This window comes from Phascolarctos cinereus, unplaced genomic scaffold (genome assembly GCF_003287225.1).
Source record: "Phascolarctos cinereus isolate Bilbo 61053 unplaced genomic scaffold, phaCin_HiC Scaffold_3;HRSCAF=262, whole genome shotgun sequence".
Classification (NCBI taxonomy): Eukaryota; Metazoa; Chordata; class Mammalia; order Diprotodontia; family Phascolarctidae; genus Phascolarctos; species Phascolarctos cinereus.
In genome coordinates, this window is record NW_027555736.1 from 227,788,088 (window position 1) to 227,815,845 (window position 27,758).

Genomic DNA, 27,758 nt, shown 5'->3' on the forward strand with positions numbered 1-27,758 from the left:
CAAAAGGAAGCTCAAATGTGTGTGGGGGGGGGGAAAGGGGGGAAGAGGTGGCCTGGGAAGGTGCCCAAATAGAAGAAAAATCAGAGAAGTTCCAAAGCAGTTCAGCCAAGTGAGATATGAGGAGATGTTCTGAGCTGTACTTCCTCAAATAATGGAGGTTTTGGAGTTCATGGCTCCAGCCTCCAGTCAGAGGTAAAAAGGGTGGTGATGACATGCAATACCAAGGCTGGTGGCATTTTGAGGGTGGGAAGGCTTCCCCAATAAAGCTGGCATGCTTTACTCTCTTGTTATGTGCTCTGTTTCCTTGTACTGGACTTTGGAATTCCAAACCTTCCTAAATTTGCATTGACACCAGCCTTGCTCCCTCTTTTCTTTCTATCCTTTTTCTCTACGCCCTTTAGACCACAATAGTGCATTCCACTTTTTAAAAAATCTCTGCTGATTCCTGCACCCCACTTTGGCCCACCGTGCCTCCTGGACCCTCCTGGCCTCTGAGCTAACTTGCGTTTAGACATCTATTGTTTCCATTTCTTCAATTTCATCTGTGAGATTTAGGGATTTGATGAGACGATGCATAAAGTTCCTTGCGGCTCTAAGTCAATGATCCTATGAATCTGATTATCTGTCCCCTCCTTTTTTGAAGGAAAGGACAGTGAGTCCATAAATATTTATTAAGCACCTACTATGTGCTGGGCACTGTGATAAATATTAGGGATACAGAGAAAGGCAAAAGACAGTCCTTGCTTTTAAGGAGCTCACAGTCCAATGGGAGAGATAACATGCAAGCAACTATGTATAAACAATATATATTATATATGTGTGTGTTTACATGAATATGTGGACACATGTATGATATCTGTAGGATAAATGGGAGATAATCAACAGAGAAAAAAGCATTATAATTAATTACCTAACCACTTTAAGCTCTGGCCTGGCATCTACTGCCTCTTTTCCTTTTATCCACTCTCCCCTCCTCCCCTTTAGAACATAAGAGTGTGCTTTCTAGAGTTTATTCTCAAGGGAGAAAAGAAATGCATTCAGAAGTAATATATTAGGGTAGTGTAATTAGAATTGCATATAAAAGAAACTTACAAACTGGAAGAGAAATCACATGTTCTAAATATGATACAAGGTAGAGTATGGTAGGTACCACATGAAATGTGTGAATAAAACACTAGGGGAGTTCAGAGGACATTACTTCCAGGTGGAGAGGGGAAGGAGGGATCAAGGAAACCCTCATGATTAGGAAGCCTGAATTTTATGCTCCATTTTGTCACTGGCTTCTTATTTGACTTTGTGCCAGACTAACACCCACCCTACCCTTCACTGCCGACAACACACACACTTCTGACTTTGACTTTGACTTATAAATAAATTGCAGTGATTGATGGCTCAAAGATTTGAACAGGATCAGATGAACGAGCTCCTAGTGGGAAAGTACTTTGAACTTCTGGCTGAATGAATGTTAAGAGTACAAGGCACGACTGTGGTTAGGCAATCATTTAATATGCGGTAGCTATGAATGAAGAACTCGGTTAACTCCACTAGGGGGCATACTGCTCATGTCGTCTTCTAAAAGCCCCTTTATGCCCCAGGGGAAGGCAGAGGCAGGAGAGTTCTGGACTGTCCTCCAGCCACCCGCGGCATGTGGCACTGGGCATGAGTGGTATCAGCTCTCTGGGAGGAGACTGTAGTCAGCAGTGGTTTCTGTCTCGGGCCCTGGACCCTTCCGTCAACCTTTCTCTTGTACCACTCAATGACTCAGTTTCAAGGTGTGTTGAGGCCACCAGAATTCACCACTAGCCCCTGAGAGAGAGCCCCCAAAAGGGGAGGGTCAGAAGAAGGAGAAGAAAGACAGCCAGGGCTGACTAGTGGGAGATACACTTGGATCCACGACCTTCATGGGCCCTACCTCCCCTGCGGGCTCTTGGGTCAAACTTGGAGTAGGGGACCCATCTCTCCCCAGCACTTCAGGGGTTAATCCCCCTCTGCCTCTCGTACGCTCGATGGTGCCAAAGTGGGTGTTACTGGAATTCCTCCCTCTCTCCCGTAATGAGGAGGCTGAGCTCTCTCTCCGAGGAGGGGGCAATAGTGTGGATAAAAGACTGGGAAAAAAAAAGTGGGAGGTTTCCAAAAATAAAACCCTCCACATCCCCTCCGAGGTTGCAGTGACAGGGGGAAGAGGCTGGAAGGTGCAAGCAGCTGTGTGCGCAGAGTGGGCTGGGGGCACGGGGCTGAACCGGAGGCAAGGGGCCGGGGATCAGAACGGGTCTGAATCCGGGGGCATCCTTGATATCGCGGCGCTGCCCGAACCCGTAGCTCTTCTTTCCTCCAACCCCCTGATCGGGTGGCGGGTTTGGGACAGTGATCACTGGGTGGAAAGTGAGTTTCGGAAGCTCTCAAGGCAAGCATCTCCTGCCCGGCAAGACCAGGAGCCAGGGAGGCCGGTGTGTAGCTGCTCCGGGCGCTACATGCGGCGGCTGCAGCTTCTTGTCCGCTGAGCTCTTCTCGCCCGAGGCCAACCATGGGGAGCGACTGGAGAAGCTTTCTGCCTCTGACCCTGGCTCTCTTTGTGGGTATGGGTGATGCCCAGAGGGATCTCGTGGGGAGGTACGAGCCCGCAGGCAGGGACCGGGGCAGGCTTTGGAGACCTGGGGTCAGTCATCCTGGTGGCAAGGTGTACAGTCTATTTCGGGAGCAAGGAGGGCTTGGTCCAGGTCAGCCTCACGGAAATGTACCCCAGCCGGGTTGGGGACACTTGAGGAACCCCACCGACGGCGAGATCAGGAGGCCTCTCAGAACACAGCAGACCCGTAGAGTCTTGCCACCTGCACAGATGTCTGCGGTTGTCCAACGACAGCAGAACCCAGCCCTGGCCAGGACTGCCTCGGCTCTGCAGCACCCTCGGACAGGGCAGAGAGTCCGGGCTGCGCCCCCGCCCCCGCCGTCATCCCGTGGCCGACTGATGGGGTAAGCCAGAGTGTGTGTGTGTGTGTGTGTGTGTGTGTGTGTGTGTGTGTGTGTGTGTGTGTAGTTATTGCTGTCGGGAAGTTCGTCACCAAGATTATATATCACTTTGTACGTATGTATGTTTTTTATATATACATGAATGTTGTATGTATATGCATATCCATATATATATATATCGTTTCGATTACGTATGTCCATGTAGATAGATATCAATACGGAAAGGGTGTAGCGAAGGGCAGGAAATAATATGGTATCTAGATAAATAAATCTATTATCTAGATAGATCGATGATATAACTATCATCTCCTGTTCCTCCCTACCCCTTGCCATTGGCACCTGCTTCATCCTTTCGAGCCTGAACCCAAACTTGGAGCCGCTATGCGAGAGCTGCCTGCCCCTCCTCAGCTGTCCCGACTTAGCTCCTCTACACCTCCCTCAGTTTCGTCCTCCTCTCTAATTTAACTTTCTCAGCCCTGAGGTGTTTGCACACCCACAATTCACATGAGGATACAGAGCTTTGCTCTGGCTAAGAAAAGAAAGTGCCCCGAGGTCCAAGCGTCCCTCTGTAGTGGGCAGAACGAATCAGAAGCTGAAGGTTTTCTTTACCAGGATTCGCATGTGTGTGCTGTGCTTGAATCCCGGAGCAGTGGCCCCTGGGGAACGTGTCGGGCAGGGGAGTGGGGGCCAGAGAAGGTGCGGAGAGTGGCACTTACAGGTGGAGGCCCATCCTACTCGGGGACTCTTTGTTTTGAATAGAAGTTTGGTGTTTGTGTGAACTCCTGGGTTTGTCTGAGAATGTTAAAGACCGCGGGACACATGAATGGGACAGAGGTGGGGAAGGGGACCCGGGAAAATTGCCGACCCAGTTTAGTAGCTGGAAATAGGTGGAAGTCTGGAGCTATACGTTTTAAATTTGGGCTGCAGGTGTGTGTGCGTGTGTGTGTCTGCGTGTGTGTGTCTGTGTGTGCGTGTGTCTGTGTGTTCATATGCATGCTCCTCGGAATCCTCTTTGTGGAGCTGAGCCGTCAAAACATATGTACACAGATAAACACATTCCCCTGTTTCCTTCTCATTCATCTCCCCAGTGTAACACCACTCTTTCACTCATGCCTCCCAATTCTTCTGCTTTCCCACGAGAAGCTCTTGGTTTCCCCACTCCCTCTGCTGGCTCAGCCCCATGACCTCCTCCTGCCTGGACTGTCCATGCTATTTTGAACCGTGGTGTGCTAGGCTAGTGCCTGGAGCCTGACAGGTGCCTCCTGAGGTGAGCTGGTGGTTATTGGACAATATTGTAGAGAACAGTGAGCAAAGCTGGCAAGGGAATCAGCAGGAATGTCCCCACTCCTTTCATACAATTTGTACATTCCATTTGGGCCCCAGGGATTGAGTGGACTAAGTCAGTGATCTTGATTGTAGTTGTATTTCCATGGAGAATGGCAAACCATTGTCTGGCATTTGTGTATACTTGCGTAGGCATGTGTCTTATCTATCTGTCTATCTATCTATCTATCTATCTATCTATCTATCTATCTATCTATCTATCTATCTATCTGTCTGTCTGTCTGTCTGTCTGTCTGTCTGTCTGTCTGTCTGTCTGTCTGTCTATCTATCTACACACATATGTATAACACACATAAATTATGCAGCTTGCCTGTGTAGAAGACAATATTTTCAAAAATCAGCTTTGCCCTGCCAGTGTAGAAATGGTATTCACTCGTTTGTTAACAGGATTGTATGGGATGTTTCTGTGTGTTACATGGTCCTCACATACTTTGGACAAGTTCCATTCAAATGTCCTACCACCTACCAGAAGCTCTGAGGAAAGGTAGGTCAGCTGGAAAAATGGGAGCGTGGAGTAGGAATTAAAGATAGGAGAAAGGTGGTTCAGTGGAAAGCTGTAGGATTCAGCATTGAGTTAAGAGGGCCAGGATTTGAATCCTAGCTATGCAACCCATGTGATTTGGGACATGCCAATTAAACTCTGTGGGCCTTAGTTTCCATTTCTATAAAAAGAGGGAGATGAAATGGATCTCAGGGGAGATCTATTCTGCTGGACTCTTTTTACAGATGAGGACATTTGAGACCCAGAGAGGCTAGTAACAGGGATTTCCACTACCCCACACTTTCCACAGGACAGCTTGATGGTGCAATAGATAGAGTGCTGGCCCTGGAGTCAGGAGGACATGAGTTCAAATCTGACCCCGGACACTTACTAGCTGTGTGACCCTGGGCAAGTCATTTAATCCTGTTTGCCTCAGTTTTCTCATCTGTAAAATGAGCTGGAGAAGGAAATGACAAACCACTCCAGCATTTCTCCCAAGAGAACCCCAAATGGGTCACAGAGAATTGAACATGACTGAAACAACTGAAGAACAACAGCATACCAAAGCAGTAATATCTGAATCAACACTGATAATTCACATTGGTTCCCACCTGCTTTACCCTCCCCCATGTAGCCAGTAAGCATTTAGATAGTCTGGGCTTTTGGAAGCAGATTCATGTTTCTCCTCACCATCTTCACTAATGACAAAGTTTTTGAGTGTGAATGAGCTCCCACAAATTCAACTATTCAACAAACATTTCTTAAGCACCTATACTGTGCTAGGCACTGGGGATTGCAGAGGTGCAACAAGGTACACCCCTTGGGCCTTTCACAAATTAGTAGGAGGGCTGATGTTTACAAGCAATTCCAGTAAAAGTTATTATATGTAAAGGAGAGGTCCAAGCAGAATGGAGAGATTTGAGGTTGAGGAATCACTTGGAGCTTGAGGAATGCCCTGAGGAAGCCAAGATGTATGAGGCACAGCTCAGAGACTGTAGATCCAACGGACTGGGGACAATGGAACAGAAGCATGCAAAGATAAGAAGTAACCCTTGAGTGGTGCTGTAGAAGAAAGTGCTGTAGCCGTTCAAGGGAAGGAGTGATCCCTGTGAAGTTGGACCATTGAGGAACAGTTGAGAGGAGGCAGGACCTGAGTTAAGCCTTGAAGAAAGGGAAAGGTGTAAGTGAAGAGGAGAGAAAAGACAGTCCAAACAGGGTGATGATATCAGCAAAAGTGCACAGCTGAGGAGACCAATCTGGCTGAAGTATAGGATCGGTCAGTTAGCTAATTACTATTTGGCAGACGCCAGTTTAAGTACAGGGGATGCAAAGTATGGCAAAAGACAGTCTGTCCTCTCAAAGAGCTCCCAGTCTAACGAGGGGAGACTCTATTCAAACAGCTATGGATGGACAAACTATATAGACAAGATAAATTAGAGATAATTCCAGAGGGAAAGCAGTAGCACTCATGAAGTTTGGGAGAGGGTTCTTGTAGAAGGTGGGATTTTAGCTGGGACCTGAAGGAAGCCAAGGGAGCCAGGAGGCAGAGATGAGAAGGAGAGAATTCCAGGCATGGAGGGACCACAAGTAAAAACGGCCAGGGTTGGGAGATGGAAGGTCTTGTGCAAGGAACAGCAAGGAGACAGTGTTACCAGATCACAGAAAATGGGGGGAGGGAGAGGTGGCAAAAAGTGAAACTGTTCATGTGGTGGTGGGCAATAGGCTGAGCAGGTAGTTTGGTCCAAACTCTTTAGTGGACACTTAGGAGCCTTTATGACCTAGACCTGCTCTATCTATCTATCTATATATACATACACAGACACAGACACACACACACACACACACACACACACACACACACACACATAATGTATAATGTGGAGTCCTTGCAAGTTTCAGGGTAGGAAAGTGACATACAGAGAAGCTAGGTGGTACAGTGGATAGTGCCAGGCCTGATGTCAGGAAGACACTCATCTTCCTGAGTTCAAATCTGGTTTCAGACACTTACCAGCTGTGTGACTCTTGGCAAGTCACTTCACCCTGTTTGCCTCAGTTTCCTTGTCTGTAAAATGAGCTCGAGAAGGAAATGGCAAACCACTCCAGCATCTTTGCCGAGAAAACCCCAAATGGGGTCACAAAGAGTTGGACACAGCTGAAATGACTGAAAAACAACAACAAAAGTGATATGTTTGTGACGCTTCAGAAAAATTAATCTGGCGCAGGTGAATGTGTGCATGCATAGGGGCTCCATGTAAAGTGTGGTCAATCCACTATTTAAAGTAGATACATATCTCACATGTGCACAATGGCATAAGACATTACTTGTGCGCTCTTCTTGGTAAAGGGGAAGGTTGCTTCCTCCCAACTCTAGTGTATTACTCTCCACTGGCCTGTGGGAGCCTGAGTGGAAGGGATCTTGTTACTTCATTCATCTTCTTGGTCTTGGAAAGAGAGTCAGAGATCCTGGCTTAAAATCCCCTGTTCTGTCATGCCCTGTGTGACCTTGAGGAGGTTGCCAACCCCCTAGGCCCTTTTTCCTTTCTTCATCTGCTAAGCGAGGTTGTAAGACTAGATTTGGAAGGTCCCTTCTGATTCTAAGTCTTTGATCCTATGATCCCATGTCTACCGTGAATAATGATGCAGAGACGACGCGGAGCTTGCCCCCGGCTACTTAGCACTGAAAGCTAAACGCCACCTTGTGGTAAAACTAGGAACTGCAGTGCTCTGCCACTGCGTTACTCTGGCCTCACTGGTGGTCCACTCTTGGTAGAATTTTGGAGATCATCTAGTCCAGGGGTGGGGAACCTGCAGCCTCAAGGCCACATGTGGCCCTCTAAGTCCTCAACTGTGATCCTTTGACTGAATCCAAACGTCACAGAACAAATCCACAGGTTCCCCACCCTGGCCCCCCAATAGATGTAAAATGTGAATTTCTTGAGGGCAAGGATTATTTCATCTTTGTCCTTGTGAACCCAGCACTTAACATGGGGCCTAGGATACAGTAAGTGCTTAAGAAAAGCTTGTTGATTTATTATGGTACCCAATGACAGTAGGGTTTACTTTTTATTCCCACCCAATTCGTTGTTGCTCTCTTATCTGCTTACGGTTCATCTATCTCCAATACTTTTGGAGAGCTTTCTGGACCAAATTTGAACTTCCTTAAACTGTAAGATCATAAGCCTTGTGGCATGGATCAAACCCATGGTTCATCCGGTTTAGCATTTCATCTCTGATGAGAGCACCAAAGGGTAGACTATAAGTGGAAATGGCCATTCTCCCTAATGCAAAATCTGAAGGCACATATCCTAAATTGTTACCAGTGTATGAGAGGGATGTTTGGCCCCAATATACTTTTCAGGATGGGTTCTGTGCTGTTCACAGCCTTTTTCTGCCATGCTCCCACCACTCTATGTCCTCTGAGTCCACTGAACCCAATTCTGTTTGTTCTCACTGACCCAACCTCTGACACATCTTGTAATCCTTATAAGGGGACAGTAATCTACAGATGGAGCAGCTAGGTGGTGTAATGTGCTGGGGTGTCAGAATGCTGGGCTTGGAGTTAGGGAGACTTGAGTTCAAATCTAGCCTCAGACACAAGCTGTGTGACCCTGAGCAGATAATTTAACCCTGTTTGCCTTAGTTTCCTCATCCATAAAATAATCTGGAGAAAGAAATGGCAAATTACTCTGGTACCTTTGCCAAGAAAACCCCAAATGAGATCATGACGAGTCAGACACAACTGAAATGATTGAACAGCAATCTACAGATGGATATGCCATTTCTCCCCTCCAGCACCTCCCCTCTTCCTCCCTCTACCCAGTTCCTAGAAACCCTGGAAGGGTCCTGGGGCCTTTTTCCAAGTATTGGAGGCCAGGACTCAGGAATAGGTGTGACTGACCAATCACTCTACTTAGTTTTCCTGGAATAGGTCTTGGTGATGAAAGAAGAGTGCCAGAGGGCATGGGAGGCTCCTGGAAGAGGCTGGTGCTAGAGATGTCTGATCCAGGAAGGTTGAGCCATGGGCCAGAGGGGTGACTTGGCTGTAGGGGACATTCCTGGAGCTCTCTGTGTGGCAGCGCCCCTTAATGTTGGTTCAGAAGGCCAGGAATGGGCCTAAGTTTTTTTTAAGCCAAAGGAATTTATTTTGAATTCTTTGTGAGGCTCCAAGAACCACACAGGCTTTGGGGTCCACTCAAATGTCAAACAAACTCCTAAGTGGGACCAGATGCTCCCCCATGCTGTCCACAGAGGTTTAAAAATGGCCACCAGTCTCAGCTCTCCCCTTCTGGACACTCTAGACTCCTCATCTCTAGTTCTAGTCTATGTACTACTAAGCTCTTAGCTTCCCTTTTCTAGTACAGGCTTCTCCATCTGTAGTCCCAGTCAGCCCCCTAATAACCATAGCCTCATTCTCACTTCTAATTCCTTCATCTTTTCTGCTCCCTTGTGCCTTGAACAAGTTGGAGGATAGAGGGGAGCTCAGTTTCTTTGTTAACCTTCATCATCACATAGTCCAGAGAAAGACTCTATCCTTTTCCTCCATGTGGACATACAGACTATTCTATGATTCTACCACTCTACTCCATTCTAGTACTTTGCACGAGATCTTACTCTGCATTCCATCTTTTCACCCCATTTTTGTCACCTCTGAAATCTGTCCTTCTTCAATCTTCACTCCTCCATTGCCACCTTCTATCTCTTGTTTCCCTGAGCATCTGAGACAATTCTTCCATCCCTTTCAGGTTTTTGGAATCGAGGCCCTTTTATATTGAATGTCTAATGCCTTTGTAGGAAGTTTACTCAAAATCTAGGAGGGATATTCGTGGTACACCTGCTGCCAGCTATGGATCACAAAGCATCAATCAGTCAGCAAACATTTTATAAGTGTGTGCTATGTGCCAAGTATAAGGTGATGGAGGTGGGGGAAAGATAAGGGGAACAGCTAGGAAGCTAGGGAAATCAGGAAAAGCTTCATTATGAAAGCATTTGCTCATTCAGTCACCGAAACACTCTTCCCTTGCTAAGTCTGGATAGCACTTATATTCTACAGTTGTGAAGTATGCTTCCCTTAGAAACCCTTTATCAAGTTAACTACCTGAGCTTGAATGTCCTGGTGAATCGGCCCTAGGTCCTTAAGCCATCCTTATAGTATGGCACTCAAAAATGACTACTGATGCTGATCATTGATGACAATGAAGGCCAGTTTGACCCTGGACAAATGATGACCAAGAGACCTTAGGGAAGGGGTTCTTAACCTGTGAAATTATATCTAAAACTTTGATTTCTTTGTAATCTTACATATTTTATTTTATGCATTTAAAAACCATTATTCTGAGAAGGGGTCCATAGGCTTTACCAGAGGAGTTCAAAGGTTTGTTTCACCAACCTACCAAACGGGTACATATTTTATAAAAAAAAAACCCCAACAACTTAAGAACTCCTTGTTCTGGGGGAACTTCTCTTGGCCAAAGCAACTCTAGGACCTCTAGCCCAGCCTTGGGTTTTAGGGAGTTAGGCCTGTCTTAAAATAATCCCCTCCCCCACATAGCTAGGCCAAAGTCAAGGAACCATTTGCCTACAGTGGCATTTACTCCCTGGTTCAGAGTGCTTCCTCAAAGAAATATTCAAATAGATTCATGATTTTATCAATTTAGGGATTCCTTACAACAATGCAGATCACAATCCATCCTTATCTGCCCAATCTGTGTGATTCATGTGGTACATTCACCCCTGGTTTTATCCAACATACTTACTATCCAACAACTTTACTGAGCTTCTCTTGACATTGTGAAGTTAGCAATGGATCACATGGGCTTGCTCCCGCTATGTGACCAACCAGCCTTCTTTTTCCCTCATACATTTCTTGGGTTACATGCTTTACTCTACCTTTCCTTCAGAATTCCCCGTTTATAAAGTGCTGTGGTCAACTCATACCCCCCATGTGCCTTTTTGGTGCTATCTGGGTGATTTCTAGTGCTTCAGAGACTGCCATGCTCCACGTCTCATGGCCGTACAACAACACTGATTGGAGATTGATATTAAAATGGTGAGCTTTGGTTTTAGAGAAAAGTTTGTGTTGAAAGAACTTTGGCATTTCCCAGTCAATCTAGACAGCTGTCTTTCTCCTGAAGAAGCAGAGAGGTGGTGCAGTGGATAGAGCACTGGACCTGGAGTTGGGAAGATTTACCTGACTTCAGGAACTTACCTTACTAACTTCATAGTCATGAGCACTTATTTATGTTTGCCTCAGTTTTCTCATCTGTAAAATGGGGTTGTTGTGAAGCTCAAATGAAATTTTTGTAAAGGACTTAACATAGTACTTGGCACATAGTAAGCACTTCATAAACATTTCTTTCCTTCCTTCCTTCCGTCCTTCCTTCCTTCCTTCCTTCCTTCCTTCCTTCCTTCCTTCTCCCTCTTTCTTTCCCTTCCTCTTTCTTTCCTACTCTCATTTCTTTTATCCTTCCCTCTCTCTTTTTCCTCCTTTCTTTTCCTCCCTTTCCCTTCCCTTCCTCCTTCCCTTCCTTCTTCCTTCCCTTCCTTTTCCTTCCTCATTCCCTTCCTCCTTCCTTTCCCTTCCTTTCCTCCTTCCATTCCTTTTCCTTCCTCCTTCCCTTCATCCTTCCTCCTTCACTTCCCTTCCCCTTTCCCTTCCCTTCCTCCTTCCCTTCCCTTCCCTTCCTCCATCCCTTCCCTTCCTCCTTCCCTTCCCTTCCTCCTTCCCTTCCCTTCCCTTCCCTTCCCTTCCCTTCCCTTCCCTTCCCTTCCCTTCCCTTCCCTTCCCTTCCCTTCCCTTCCCTTCCCTTCCCTTCCTACCTCTTATTTGAATGTGAGCCCAACTCTTTGTCCTTTTCTCCTCTATGCCCTCTTCTCTCCACTCACAGAACTACAACCCTACTTGAGGTTCTCTTTTTCTTTTGCCTGGATTACTATAATAGCCTCCTAAGGATTTCTGCCTCAGCTCTCTTACTAATTCTTTCACTCAGCTGCCAAAGTGATTTTTCCTCAAGCATAGATATAGCTGTGCCACTACTTTGCTCAGTGAGTGCCACTGGTTCCCAATACTCTAGAACTAACAGCCCAGGCAGAGAGCAGAGGGAGAGCCCCTTGGTTTCTGGTCCTCAGCAGAAGTGCCGAATCAAAGAAGCACTCTCTACCCCTATACATCTCATATCAGCCAACCCACTTACTTTAGCATCAGCCTTGCTGAACTTTTAGGTTAAAACAATTCACACTAAGTTTGCTTGTTTGTGTGTTATTCTAGCTTATTTAGCACTCATTTTCTTAACATAGGTTTTTGTCCTGTTGCCCCCATTAAATTATAAGCATCTCTAAGATCCGGATCATGGTTTCTACTGCTTTCTCACCTTCCTTGCCCTCCCAGCTTCCACCACATACAGTGTATAGTGGTAAAACTTGACTGACAGGTCCCAAACAGGCCCAAGCATAGGCTGCGTTAGAAGGGAACAGCAACGGAAAAGGGATGTGGGTTCTCTGAAGCTGGGGACTGGCCTCAGGCAGATATTCCCAGAGTGCCTTTCTCCTAACACTATTGTGGTCACGCAGGAGGAACGTCTGCGGGGGACGGTGCTGCCCAGGATGGACGACTGCCAACAGCACCAACCAGTGCATCAAACGTGAGTTGACCCAGCTCTTCCAAGCAGGGCATTCCTGAGCCCGTGGGAAAATTGTGTTCCTTAACCTTTTCCTTGTGCTTCACCTCCCACACCCTTCTGAAGGAATTGATGGGGGTGGGTAGGAAGGTTACATTTTTAAGTGTTTTCAGTTGAGAAAATGAATGTACGTATTACATTCTCACTTGTGTTTTAAAAGGCCCCCAGTCCTAAGGTTATAGTTTCACCCTTAGCACTTAACACCCCTTGCGTGTGCCTCTGGTCTGGTCCTTTTCAAATTCTTGGTTGCTCCCAGAACTGGCTTACACTCAGATTTCCTGGGCAGTCCTTCCTCAGATGTCCGTTCTTCCCTTATAACCTATGAAAGATGGACATTGTTTTAAATCACTCTACAGGCAGGCAGAAGGAAGCATCTACGTAGCTGAAAGTGCCCTGATCTTGGACACTGACCAGAATTCAAGTCCTGGTTCTGACTTTTATTGGCTGTGTGACCCTAAATAAATTTACTAACTGCTTTGTGCCTCAGTTTCCTCAACTTTAAAGGAGAGATAATAATCCTCAAAAAACTCTACATCCTAGTGTTGTTGTGAAGAGAGTACTTTGCAAACTTTAAAACAAGTGAGTTGTCATTATTACGTACTTCTTGACCATTTTTACTTTGGAACTTGCTGCTAAAGAAATACCCTCAAGATTGGAGGGGTTAGTGAAGATGAGAGGGGAGAAATGAACAGAGTGAAGTCTGAGAAAAGAATGATCAGGGGATCATAGATTTAGAGATTAGAAAACTGAGGCCCAGTGAGATTGTCACACAGGCAGAAGCCAGGATTTGAACTCAGGTCCTTTCTCTCTAAGTGTACTGTACTTTCAAATATATAAAACCTCAACTGGGCCCTTACTGCAGCAAGGCAATCCTTTTACTCTTCCCTGATTGATTCCTATTCCACTCCCCATGGGGTCTATTCTAAAGTTTTCTTGTCTCTTCAAACCTCCCATTCCTCCCCTTCTTTCTATTTTTTCAATTGAGGACCTTGCCTCATACTTTACTGAGAAAATATTAACTCTGAGAGATTAGGGGTTTATGCACACACACACACACACACACACACACACACACACACACGCACACACCCCATGATATATCTCCTAGGATTAAATGACTCTAAAAGTTCCTGGCTATACAATTTATTAACAATATAATAAAAAATATCACAAAGGTATAAATAATTCTTGACATTTTAGCTGTGTGAATGCCCGAGTGACCTCTAACCATCACTGTAATTGTTGATAACTTCTCCTTGCTTCTGGAAACACAGTTCTACCATTCAGTTTATTTAAGGTAACAAGAACAATCTCTCAATAATCCTGTTCATCTTCTTTATAAGATAAAGGTTAAAGCAGCTTTGTCAGGAAAGAAGATCCCTCCATCTTCTTTTTCTCTGTCTTCTTCAGCTTCTTCCCAACCATAACAACAACAGATTCTTCATCTTTTCTGAAGCCATTGATCTTAACTGTTTTTCTCCAGATTCACTTTTCATAAATTCTATTTATAATGTTTCTTCATAAAATACAGTTGATAGTTCTCCTAAAAAAGAAGATTTTTCTCATCTTTCTGAATTCTCCAGTTTCTCTCAAGCTATCGCCGTTAACCCTTTGCTCAGTTTTTCAATAAACTTTCAGCTTCAACTGCCAAATACTAAATATTCCATTTGGCTCTTATAGTACAGTACCAGTAACTATAGCATCTGTAGGAGAGGCCTTTGAAATGGGTGTTACATTTCTCCTTGCAGCCAAAAGTTTTCAGTTCCCTGAAAATGATTTGGAAGTATACCAAATCTATATTTCTATTACACTGATATTAAAATACATAATGCATACATTATAATGCAAAATACCATTTGACTGGTTTTTAAATAAGAAAAAATACAATACTAGCAATAGTAATAATTTATTGTTGTTCAATCATGTCCAGTTCTTCATGAAGCCATGGACCATAGCAGGCCAATGCTGTTCATGGGGTTTTCTTGGCAAAGATAATGGAATGGTTTGCCATTTCCTTCTTCAGCTGATTAAGGCAAACAGAGGTTAAGTGACTTGTCCAGGGTCACATAGCTATTAAGTACCTAAGGCTGGATTTGATCTTAGATCTTTCTGACTCCAGGCCCAGTGCTCCATCCACTGAGCCACCTAGCTGCCTCTCACAGTAATAATGGAATAATCCATTTAATAACATTGAAAAGTACATTATATATAACTTAACAATATAGCTGAAGTAGCAACTACTTCTCCAGCAGCTTTATAATTTAACCATTTAACAAGAATAGAGGAATTGTCCTAATTCTATTTTTACTTATTGCTCTTTCTACATCTATATCTAAATTGACTGATGTTACAAATTCACTAACAGCTTTTCTAACTTCTATGGCTTTTTTCATTCCCCTAGGGGATTCAATGGCTGAGCTTCTAGGCAATAAAGGTAACGCCTCTTAAGTTAGCCCTTCCTCTCTTGCGTGATTTGGCAACCTCTTCTGTTGCAGGCAAAATTATTGGGCTTCTAGATGCGTGTCTGTTTCACTTGGAGCAGCACCTCGAGGAGGAGCTTTCTGGGCTGAACGAGGAGGGAAGCGGGGCTTCCACATTCTGAAACTGTTGTTCAATGTAACCAGTTTGTTTATGACTATTTGTAATAGTTCTTTCCTATCAAGCCTATGACTTGTTTTATTTCTTGTCAACATAGGTTTTCACTCTATTTCACTTTCTAATTTCTTCCTCAGTTGAGCAATTTCCTGTTAATTTTTTTCTATCTGGTTATCAAATCTCTGTTTTAAATTTCTCCAGTGTTCCCTGAAAAGTCCTTCAGCAAAATCTTTTCATTTTGCTTCAATTCTTGATAACAAACTCAGGCTTCATGCAGTTGCTTGTTTCTCAATATTGGCTCCTTATTACATCTTTTTAAACTTAAAAGAATTATTTTTTTGATTACATGTAAAAATAAGTTTTAATATTCATTAAAAAAAAGTTTTGAGTTCCAAATTCTATTTCTCCCTCCCCTCCCTGAGACAGTAAGCAATCTGATATAGAGTTACACATGCTTATTGCATCCTAATTGACAAATCTGATGATCTTCTAAGTCTACATCCTTCTTGATGTCTCATGATTATTTGATTCCATCGTCCGTACTTTTCTCCTGGATGCTCTCTTCTTTGTGCTTTTTTTGTTTGTTTGTTTTGGTGAGGCAATTGGGGCTAAGTGACTTGCCCGCAGTCACACAGCTAGTGAGTGTCATGTGTCTGAGGTTGGATTTGAACTCAGGTCCTCCTGACTCCGGGGCTGGTGCTCTATCTATAACCCCTTATGTGGGTTTTTGTTGACATTATCTCTCCTGGTACTTTCTCTACCTGGCTAGTTGGCTGTCACTTCTCTTTCTCTTCTGCTGGCTCTTCATCCGTATCACATCCTCTGACTACAGGTGTACCCTAAAGCTCTGTACTGGTCTCTCTTATTTTCTCTCTTTCTACCCGCTCTCATGATAGCCTCATCTGTTCCCATAGATTTATCCTTTCTACAAAGACCACTCCTAGGTCTATACATCCAGTCCTAGTCTCAAGCAATGATGATGATGGTGGTGATGATGATGATGATAATGTCAAATTATGTGTTGGACATTTTGAACTAGATCTCCCATAGACATCTCAAACTCACAATGTCCCAAACATTATCTTTTCCCCAAAGTACCCCTTTTCCTAAGTTTCCTATTCCCAGCAAGGTCACTACCAATCTTCTAGTCTTTCAGATTTGAAACTTTGGTTTTAAATTGGACTCCTTACTCTATCACACATTTCTACTCAGTTGCCGAATCTCACTGATTCTACCCCTGTGGTCTATCTCACATGTATCCCGCTTTCTCCGCTGATGTAGCTACCACCCTCGTCCAGGACCACACCATCTCTCATTTAGTGTGAGCTTCTCCCTTCTCTTGTCCCTCTCTGTGCTTGGGTATATGGGAATTGACCTGCTTGTTGACTGTCTTCTCCTACTGTATCTGATTCCTTTTTCCTTCACTGCTCCTACCCAGATAACAAGAAAAGGGGGAAAAGGTGCTTGGGGCCAATCATAGGAAGACAAAAGTCTTAGTAGATTCAGGAGACCTGGAGAATGGAGAGACCAAAGAGGCAAGGAAGAACGATCAGAGCTCTGGAGCTGGAAGGGATCTCAGAGACCAGTTGCCTAACCTCATTTTTAAAAATGAAGGAATTTAGGGTAGAGGGGTAAAGTGATTTGCTCAAAGCTATAAATGTGTCAAGTAACAAAGTCAGAGCTTAAACCTATGCCCTCTGACACTGTATCTGGTGCTCGTTGTTTGTATCTGGTGCTGCAACATGATAGAGGGTTGGGTTGGTAAAGTCACTTTGCCCTTTACTGAAAAAAGAGCCGGGTGGAAAGGAGAGTTTGGTTGTGAACGGGGCACTGCTAGAAGTTGGGATGAAGGAGTAACAGGATGCTTTGGCTTTGACGGGAGCAGGACTTCTTCCAAACTTCCTTGTCCACTAGATGGGTCCACCCGTGCCTGGGCCTTCTGCTGGGCATTTGAGTCCCAGAGAAATTCTCATCTAAACATGCTTGCAATTTTCTAGCTTTACCATTTACCATTGGCCATAATGGAGTTTCAGCACTGGAAATATTGTTTTGGTGGCTCTGTAGAATGTTGGCAATGACATGTGTGTGTATGTGTGTGTGTGCGTGTGCGCATGTGTGGACAACTGCTTGACCAAACCCCTGCAGGGTGAAACTCATCAATTGTTGCCAACAGATCCGCTTCTCCTAATAACTCCCTTTTCTGACCCTTCTCTCCTCTCTCCATTCTGCTTACCTTCATGCCTCTTCTCCCCAGTCCTGACCCCTAGATTGGAGCCTGGCAGCTCTCCTGGAGACAATTGCTTGTAGGCGTCATCTCCTCTCTGTCTATGGCTTCCCACTTGTAGCCCACTTGTACGCTGGTGGAATATTTTCTAATTAGCTTATTCTGACACTGTTTTCTCGTGCCTCTTTTGCTGCTAATGAGCCTAACGGGAAACACGTGGGGATTGAAAGGCTTGCCCAAGACTAGCCGGCTATGTCCTGAGTGCCTTAAAATGTAGGGTTCTTGGCTCCATCCCCTGTCAGCTGGCTCTCGAACCTCCTCATGGCCCATTGCTGCTTCCTTCTCCCCACCCCACCTCCTCCCAACCGCCCTTTTGGGTTAGAAGGAGACTCCCACTGCCTGGGAATGTTAAGGATTCCTTCATGCCAGTTTCACACATATGGGGTGACTCCCAAGGGTGTGTGTGTGAGGAGCTGTATGTGAAGTTCCCCCTTATAAAATGGGGTCTGGCCCCAATCCTTCCACTCTCCCCTCCTCAAATTTTAAACACATTGGAACAGTGGGCTCTTAACCTGGCCCTTTCTAAATACCTGACTAGAGAGACTGACTGATCATTGGAGAAGATGGAGAAGATTCAGTGCTCACTGATACCATTCATAGCCAAGTTTTCTCTCATGAAGAGTTCCTTTCTTTTTCTTTTTTTGGCAGTTGGAGTTAAATGACTTGCCCAGGGTCACACAGCTAGTAAGTGTCAAGTGTTTGGTCTGAGGCCGAATTTGAACTCAGGTCCTTCTGACTTTAGGGCTGGTGCTCTATCCACTGCACCACCTAGCTGCCCTGAAGAGTTCCTTTCTTAAAGCCCCCAACTTTCATTACTGCACTGCAGGTGTAGACGATGACCCTCCGGCTCTTTCCTTGACCAACCCCATGGTGTCTCTCCATCTGGACCTCTGTCTCCTTCATCTGTCTTTCTCTCTGTGACTTTGCCAGCTCTGAAGGGAGATTTATGTGTTTGTGTGCCTGTAGAGACAGCTGACTGTTGAACATGCTGAACATGGCTCTGAGGTGGGGAAAGGCTAATGGCTCATGGGCAGATAGGGATGGAGGTGGAAGTGGGGAGCAATGCACTGTTTATGGCTGTTGCTTTTGGAAGGACTTCCAGACTTCATGGGGGTCTATACCTCCCCCTCTACTGGGGTGTTCTTGTGAATGTTAGTGGAGAAAACATAAAGAATTTCCCTGGGAATTTTGGGGAGCTGTACTGAGAGGGACCAGTTTCACTGGGAGAGTTTTGAGGAGAGCAGCAGATGGACCCCCTGCAACTTGTTGGGAAGGATCTTGGTCCAATATTCTCTGAACTGATACAGGATTCCCAAGAAGTGCCCGGCTTTTTGGCAACTGGAGGGCCCAGCTTAATGAAGTTCAGACTCTTCTGAGGGGGGACCTCTTCCTCCTCAAGTCCAATCTGCCTTTCTGGGAACACCTATCCACTCAGCAAGGTGAGAGGCAGCCTAGCACAATCTAGTGTAGAGAGTTGGTCTCTCTATACCAGAGAGTGAGAAATCCCTGCTTTCAAGTCCTGCTTCTGGCATATTCTGGTTGTATGACCCTGGGCTAGTCATTTAAACTCTCAAATGCTCCAGGCAGCTCTCTAAGTCCAGAAGTTACAGAAAAGATGGCAACTTGAATTGGTATGATCTCCATACCAATAAAACTGCAGGTCTAGTTCCTATGTTTATCTCATCTCTATTGGAAAATTGTTCCACGGGAACCCTTGTGGGAGGAGGTGCTGAAATGGTTTGGGGGGTGGGGGGAGTTATAGATTTAGAGTTAAAGGCCTCAGAAGCCACCAAGTCCAACCTTCCTCTTCCACTTTGCAGATGAGGCTAAGGACATTAAGTGATTTGCCAAAGGTTAAGCATCAGAGGCACAATTTGGACTCAGGCCCTTTGGTTCTAGGGCCAATGGTCTTTCCGCTGTGCTGCCTGAGGTCTGGGTAGGAATAGCTTTGGAGTCTATAAAACTAAGGATAAATAGCTGTTTCTTTCTCTGTCTCTGTCTGTCTGTCTCTCTCAACCATATACATATATATACATGCATCCACATATACACACATACACATATACATGTACATGTATATATACATTTTATGAGAGTAGAACAGAGGAGTGGTAGGGAGATGGCTAAAAAGGGGTAAACATTTTCTCCAGTAGGCAGCCAAGGTAGCATAGTGGATAGAACACTGGGCCTGGACTCAGGAAGACCTGAGTTCAAATTTGACCTCAGACATTTACAACAACAACAATCCTGGGCAAGTCACTTAGCCCTATTTACCTCGGTTTCCTCATCTGCAAAGAGATGGGGAAGGAAATGGCAAACCACTCCAGTATCTTGGCCAAGAAAACCCCAAATGGGTTCATGAAGAGTTGGACATGACTGAATAACAAATTTCCTCCAGTAGGGACCAGGTCAGGAAAGGAAGTTTGGTCCTGGACCTTGGATGCACAAGGAGCAGGAGATGCGACATGTTGTCCTCTCTGTATTCTCCACCTCCAGGGACTCTGCTAGTCCTTGGGATTTTATAATGTAGATATATCCTCTCACCTCCTGTCCCAAATGCTTGTTAGGGACAAGTTTTTATGCTGCTTCTCCTGGCATTTCTCCTTTCTGGGGTAGTGGATTTGACCATCCCTGGGTGTCTGAGCTCTGTGGGATTTAGGAAGTTATGAATTAGTTCATAGGATTATAGATTTAGAGCTGGAAGAGACCTTCTAGACCGTCTTATCCAATCCTCTCAATTTGTAGATAAAGAAACCCAGGCCCAGAGTTATAAAGCAACTTGCCAAAGGTCACATAGGTAGTCAGTGGCAGAGCCAGGATTCAAACCTAGGTCCTCTGATTCCAAATCTGACTCCAAAGCGTGTGTCCCAGGCTACATTCAAGTTGAACATGTGACTTCATCTGTCGTCTTTCCCTGAACCCTTCTGCCTGGGCAACAGACAGATTCTGTGGCACTAAAATTTGGCAGCCCTCAGCCGGCCAAGGAGTTCTGTTCTCTCTGCCCATGACAGCCTCTGCCTAGGGAGAAACAATAGGATCTAGGATGAAGATCCCAAGTCCCATTCCTTTTCCACATTCCTGAGGTTACTTATGACACAAAGGCTCGCTGGATCACAAGGGAAGTCAGAAGACATGAGTTCAAATCCTGTCTCTGATGCTTACTTTTTGTGTGATTTTGGGCAAATCACTTAGCCACCCTGGGCCTCGGTTTCCTCATCTGTAAGATGAGTGGGTGGGACTAGATGGCCTCTAAGATCCTTTCCTCTTCTAGATCTCTAATTCTATGATTGAAGATGAGGATGATGAGTAAGCTCTGCTGCTCTGAATCTGGTCCAGAGAGATGGAGTCTGGGCCTCAGACACTTACTAGCTGTGTGACCCCGGGCAAGTCATTTGACCTTGTTTGCCTCAGTTTCCTCATCTGTAATATAAGCTGGAGAAGGAAATGGCAAACCACTTCAGTATCTTTGCCAAGAAAAGCCCAAATGGGATCATGAAGAGTTGGACGGGACCGAAAACAACTGAACAACAAAATGAGAGTGGGAGAGTGTCTATGAGGGTTTTTCTGAGAGCTGAGATTTGGATGAGGAGCAGTCTCCAAAGTGTTCCCATCAGTGGGAATGGGCTGCTCCCTGCCTGCCCCAAGGCCTCCCAGCCGGCTACAACATCTCAACATTTGTTAATGCAATTACTCTCCTGCCTTGGAGTCCTTGTTCAGGAGCAGGGGGCCAAGGACTGACTCACACCCTCCCCTTCCTTCCCTCCTCCCTCCACCAAACGGTAGAGGCTGATTCAGCCTGCCAGACCGAGTCTGCAAAGAGCTTGCAGGGCCAGGAACAGCATCTTTCTCTCATTAGAGGCTTTTATGTGAACACAACTGCTATTTTGGAGCCGGGCTTTTGGCTAGCCCTAAGCTGTGGAACACTGTTTCCAGTCCTTCCCAAGGTGCTGCCCTCTTTGTAGTGGTGGGAGTGGGGGGTGGTGTCCCCGCAGTCAGGTAGTGACTCCCTCCCATAGCTGTGCCATGTATTGACCAGGTCCTTCAAGATGGAAGCTCGAAGAAGAATTTGGGATGAGGAAGGGTTAATGGTAAACTCCATTGTGTGTGTGTGTGTGTGTGTGTGTGTGTGTATTGAGGCGAATGAGATTAGGACCACCATAAGTACACAGCTGGATGGGAACTCAGAATCAATGTATTTTTACATATGAAGAAACTGAGGCCTGTCGAGGTTAAGTGACTTGTTCAAAGTCTGTTTCCAGAGGGTCACAGATTTAGAGTTGAGAGGAGTATTACAGATCCCTTAGTCAAACTCTCTCATTTTAAGGATTCAGGAACTGAGGCCCCTAGAAGTTAGGTGACTTGGGGCAGCTAGGTGGCGCAGTGGATAGAGCACCGGCCCTGAAGTCAGGGGGACCTGAGTTCAAACCTGGCCTCAGACCAAACACTTGACACTTACTAGCTGTGTGACCCTGGCCAAGTCACTTAACCCCAACTGCCTTAAAAAGAAAAAAAAAGAAGTTAGGTAACTTATCCAAGGACACACAAATGAGTAAGTGGCAGAGCTGAGATTTCAACCCAGGCACTCTGACTATAAATTTAGCCCTCTTTCTACCACACCACCAAAGTCTTCCAGTGGAGAACAAAGGCTGCCTTGGGTGAGGATCCCCAGGAAGCTTCTTGGAGACAAGTATGAGGCAGATTCCATGTCACCAAATTTAAAACAGCTGAGGAAAGATCAGTAAATGTGACTGGAGAATATTACTGTCTGATCTGAAAGGGCAGCTGGGTGTGGAAGTAGGCGCAAGACTCAAAGTGAGGGTTGGGCCCTGGCATGGACGAGGGAATCCCTGGTGTTTCACTAGGGGTTCAAGGCCTTAGCACCAACCTTCACTACACTAGGACAGTTGTATTGAAATATGATGACTTATGGTGGAGAGCAGCAGGAAGAGGACCGGGACTGTGAGGTCTGGAAGAAGAGAAACCATCAAAAATCTAAGTTTCATGTCTCAGAGTTGTTGTTTCTTTTTCATTCTCAAAGAGCACCATCACTAGGGTGATGTCTTACCTGCCTGTGAATTGGAGAAAAGAGAGGCAAGAACCCTAAGAAAGCCATCTTGACCTCAACACTGTCCTGAGTGAATGCTGCTTTCGCTGCATCTTCCCCACCAGAAAAGGGGGCTCTATTTCTGGAATCACCTTGGGCTCTGATAGGCCAACTTTGGTTTTGTTTTACCCAACCCCCCCCCCAGCACTTTCCATACCTCTTTGTACTCTCCTTCCACCTTCCAGCTCCCTTTTTGTATTGTCTTCCCCATTAGAATGTAAGCTCCTTGAGGGTAGCAACTACCTTGTTTGGTTGTATTTGTGTACCCAGAACTTAGTACAATGCCTGGAACAGAACAAACGATAGATTATCTATCTATCTATCTATCTATCTATCTATCTATCTATCTATCTATCTATCTATCTACCTATCTATCTATCTATCTCATTCTATCATCTATCTATCATCATCATCTCTTTCATCTATCTGTGTGTCTACCATCTATTATTCTATCATCTATATCCTCTGCCTCTTATCTATCACCTATTTATATCTGTCTATTTATCATCTATCTGAAGGAAAGGGACAATGGGGAGGAGGAGGATCAAGACAGAGTGGATGGCAATAAAAATAGGATTGCAGAACATCCTTCTCCTGGAGCTAGGGACATGTCTATTACGTTTTGATAGCAACTCTCTTCACCTCACCTCTAAAGTCCCTTCCAAGGTTCCAGTTCTAAATCTATGATCCTATGACACTCTCTTCTGTCCTTCTCACTTCAAGGGCTTCTCATCTTTCTCTCTGGTACTGATAATCTGGTGCCCTATCCTATCCAGGTGAGGAAAGGAAGGCTTGAAAGCTGTCTCCCCCTTTTGTTTGCTCCAGGGGCACCTGAGGGGATTATGGGAGAAGCTTTTCTCTAGTGAGAAGCTGCTTCCAAAATCTCTCTGGGCCAGTGGGTTCTGAGTTTGGGCTCTTCCCAAAGGTAAAGGTTTTGTGTGGAAAGTCTGAGTAAAACCATATTCAGCTGCTTAAGAGTTATGTAAAGAAGAGGAAGGGGAGGGGGAGGGGAAAAGGTTATTATATTCTGCTTTAAAAGTAATATCAGGAGCTATATTTCTTTCCCCTCTGGTTGTACAGCTGATTCCAAAGCACTGAACTTGCAAGGCTAAAATTTCCCTCATTTTCAGCCTGAATCAAGGAAGAGTGTGCCCTGGTGCGGTGCAGGTGGGGGGAGCGATGGAGAAAGAGAGTATTCAGAAATAACTCGTTATGAATTGTTGGAGACCAAAGTTTGCACGTGGGCAGAGGGAGGTTATGCCAGGGCTCCACTTTTTGAATGCCTTGCAATTTCCCATGCTGTTCCATGTTGTCTTTTGGCAGGGAAAGCAGTGCATGTGAATTCTACTTGGTGAAGACCAACCTTCTTTTCCCCAAACCTCTTCCCTCCCACCCTGCCAAAAAACCCCCAAAACCCTCATATGAAGGCTAAGGAAATTCTGATAAATATTTTCATTATTGATGACCATAAATCAAGATAAGGTGCAGTGGATAAAAGTTGATATCTGGGGCCAGGGAGACCTGACTTCAAATTCTGCCTCAGATACTTACTAGCTATGTAACCCTGGACAAGTCATTTAGATACTGTCTGCCTCATTTTCCTCATTTGTAAAATGGGTTAATATTAGCACCAAAGTCAGGGTTGTTGTTGAAGAGAAAATGAGGTAACATTTATAAAGTGCTTTGTAAACCTCAAATTGCTGGCTAGTAGTAGAAGTAGTTAGCACTACGTGTCCCCACACTTCATTGTGCTCTGGGAATATGAACTAAATATGACATTGTCTTTGCCCTCAAGAAGGCTTAAAATCTAGTTTCAAGAGACATGAGTAACACACCAGAAAACGATATTAGACAGTGCAGAATTAGGATTTAGGTTGTACAATGCAGTCCATAAAGTAGGTACTGGTGGGGGGAGGTGATTGGGTTGGGACTTGGTTTTGCTGAGAGCTAATGGGCTCATTGTCAAAGGCAAGACCAGCTTATAAAGGGCCTCTTTGGAGAAAGATGAAAGTTAGGAAGCGGCCTGTGAAAATTGGCTGCCTGATTATAGAGCATTGAGGGAAGGAGGAGGAGGGGGAGGAAGAAGAGGAGGCTTGAGGTTGGTCTCTGAGACGTATCTGCTGTGCCACTTGGCCTGATAATTGTATTTTGGGCTGTCTATTTGTGGTCTCCAATAGATGGTTTTTTTTTTAAAATTTTTCATTAATTTATTTTGAATTATCAACAATCGCTTCCATAAGCTTTTGAGTTTTAAGTTTTTCTCCCCCTCCCCACCTCCCTTCCCGAGACTGTGCACAATCTGAGATAGGCTATACATATACATTCCTATTAAACATATATTCACATTAGTGATGTTGTAAGTAAGAATTAGAACCAATAGGAGGAACCACCAGAAAGAGGAAACAAAACACAAAAGAAGAAAAAAAATAGCAAATAGCATGCTTCGATCTGCATTCAAACTCTATAGTTCTTTCTTTGGATGTGGATAACATTTTCCATCATGAGGCCTTTGGAGATGTCTTAGATCCTTGTATTGGTGAGAAGGGTTAAATCTATCAATATTAGTCATTATACAGCGTGGCTGTTACTGTGTACAACATTCTCCCCGTCCTGCTCACTTCACTCAGCATCAGACCACACAAGTCTTTCCGGGTTTTTCTGAAGTCAGCCTGTTTAGATGGCTGTTTTTGCAGCATAGGACAGGGGGGTAGTAAGTAGTCAGTTGGTGTTGAAAGTGACCAATAAATAGGTCAATTTGATTTGGGAGATAGAATCCCTGGGAAAGAGAGCTGTTGGATTTTGTGTTTGGGGAAACATTTTGGCTTAGGAGTCTCTAAAATGACTTGTCTATCTAAGTTCTCTGTAGAATGGAAGGCAGGAGGTTCTCAAGGATGGGAGTGAGAGGGGACAAGGGGGCCTGGGCCTATAACCTGGAGATGAGTTGCTCTTGAGGACCTTGTGGTAAGTACTGTTATTTTCTAAGTCTCCTCCTAACTTGGCCGTTAATACACATTTAGAACTGGAAGGGACCTTAGAGGCCATCTGGTTTAAGTTCTTGATTTTATAGATGAAGAAACTGAGCCCCAGAAAGGGTAAGTGACTTGACCATGTAATAAACATGTAGGGCACCATGCTGGGTGCTTGGGATACAGAGAGGCATATACGCAATCTCTATGGACCTATGATCTAATTGGAAGTAAAGGATAAATCAATAAAGTGACAAATGACAAACAAGACAGCATAAGCCAAGTGCTAAGTGAGTATTGGAGTGAGGCATTCAGATGACAGAGATTTTATTGTTTAGAGCTGGGGTGGTCAAGGAAATTTTCGTGGCAGAAGTGAGAACCGAGTTGGACCTTGAAAGGAGATCTAGACAAATAATGAAGAGTGAGGATATTCTAGGCAGGAGAAACAATGTGAGCAAAAGCTAGAAAGTGAAAATCCACAGGATATAATTGGGAAACATTGAGTAAACTGGTTTGGCAGGATTGGAGGGCTTAATGGAGTACATTGGCTGGAAAGAAAGGTAAGAGCTAGATTGGAGAGGGCCTCTAATGCCAAGCTAAGGATTGGGGCTTTATCCTGTTAAGTAATGAGGGGTTTTTGGAAGATTTATGAGCATAAAATAGTATCTTAAGAAAATTGAGCTGAAAAAAAAGAAAAGAAAATTGAGTTCATATCAATACATGGGATGGGTTGGAGGGAAAAGGGAGAGTAGAATGAAGTTCTCCTTAGAGAGCTGGTGGGGGAATTCTAGACTAAGATCTTGGAAAAGTCTGGACTTGGATGGCCTCAGAGGCCCTTCCCATTCTAGGAGAATGACTGGGAAGGCCGTCATTGTTAAAAGACATTCCCATTCTAGATTCCCTGGGAATTTGGAATGGTCTGGGAACAGTAAGTCTTCACTAGGAGGTCCAGTTTAGTATGCTCTTTCATTTAAATCTGAACATTAACATTGAACTGGGTCAGAGGAGGAGGGGATAGGGGTGGGTGTTTTTCACCCCTGTGTGCTCTTCAGTATATTGGCTCCTGACCAGTTGGCTGCATACTTGGGCTTGGCAAGATAGTGAGGGGCAGTGTTCTCATGTGATTCTGATTGGTTGGTTTGTAATTAGGAACATGCAGGAGAGAGGAATTTATGGGCGGAGAGGTCTGGTGGCCACCAGAGAAAGCTGTATGCAATGGGGAGGAAGTTTGACTGGTGTTTGGAGACAGAGTCTTGGCCTCAGGCCAGAAATAGAGAACCTGGGACCCAGGATGCTAAGCCACAAGGCATCTTCGTCATTTGGTCTACTGTTTGCCATGGGGCAGAGGAAGTGAATGCTGAAGGATGTTGGGGAATTGGATATAGATCTTTCCTTTCTTAGCTACTGGCTGTCTGCCCCACATTGTGGTAAGCAAGGACTTGAGATACCTATTCTCTTGAAGATTGCTTCTAGAAGATTTGAGAAGTCTTCTGGTCAACCCTCTCTTTGCAAAATTGAGGCCCAAAAAGCTTTAGTGATTGAGTCAAGGTCACATAATTAATCGATTAGAGGTGAAATAAGACAAGAACGTTGGTCTCCTGACTATTGATCCAGTGCTAATAGCAATAAGAGCTAACATCTATAGAGTGATTTGGGTAGCTAGGTGGTACAATGGATACAGCACTAGGCTTGGAATCAGGAAAACTCTTCTTTATGAGCTCAAATTTGGCTTCAAATACTTACTATCTGTGTGACCCTAGGCAAGTCACTTCACCCTGCTTGCCTCAGTTTCCTCATCTGTAAAATGAGCTGGAAAAGGAAATGGCAAGCCAATATCTTTGCTAAGAAAATCCAAATGGGGTCAGGAAGAGTTGGACACAACTGAAATGACTAAATAACAACAAAAATGTAGTGGTTTCAGTTTTGTAAAGTGCTTTAAATTATGTTATCTATTTTGATCCTCACAACAACCCTATGAGGTAGGGTGTATTTATTGTTCCTATTTTACTGATGAGAAAACTGAGGCTGAGATGTTAAGTGACTTGCCCAAGGTCACACACCTAATTCAAAGTCAGGTCTTCCTGTTTTTAGGTCTAGTACTCTATCCATTACACCATACTGTCTCTTCTCCAGCGAACACTGTGGGAAATGGTGAGGTCTCATTATCTCAAGCCTCAACTTCATCTGCTTCCTCCCTCCCACAGCTTTCCCCACTGAACAGTGAGCTCCTTCAGAGCAGGGACTGTCTTTTACCTTTCTTTGTGTCCATGGTGTTTAGCACATTGCCTGGTACATAGTAGTTGATTAATAATTGTTCATTGGTTGACAGCTGTCAAAATGATAT

At 44.8% G+C, this 27,758-nt stretch overlaps 1 protein-coding gene across 1 annotated transcript in view; it reads left to right on the forward strand.

Annotated features, from left to right (window-relative positions):
- Positions 1-2,052: 2,052 nt before the first annotated feature.
- LTBP2 (latent transforming growth factor beta binding protein 2) overlaps positions 2,053-27,758 on the forward strand; it is a 191,518-nt gene continuing 165,812 nt past the window's right edge. Inside the window, 2 exon segments of the mRNA XM_020986296.2 lie at positions 2,053-2,970; positions 12,359-12,429. Of these exon segments, the coding sequence (XP_020841955.1) occupies positions 2,525-2,970; positions 12,359-12,429 (517 nt within the window). The 5' untranslated portion in view covers positions 2,053-2,524.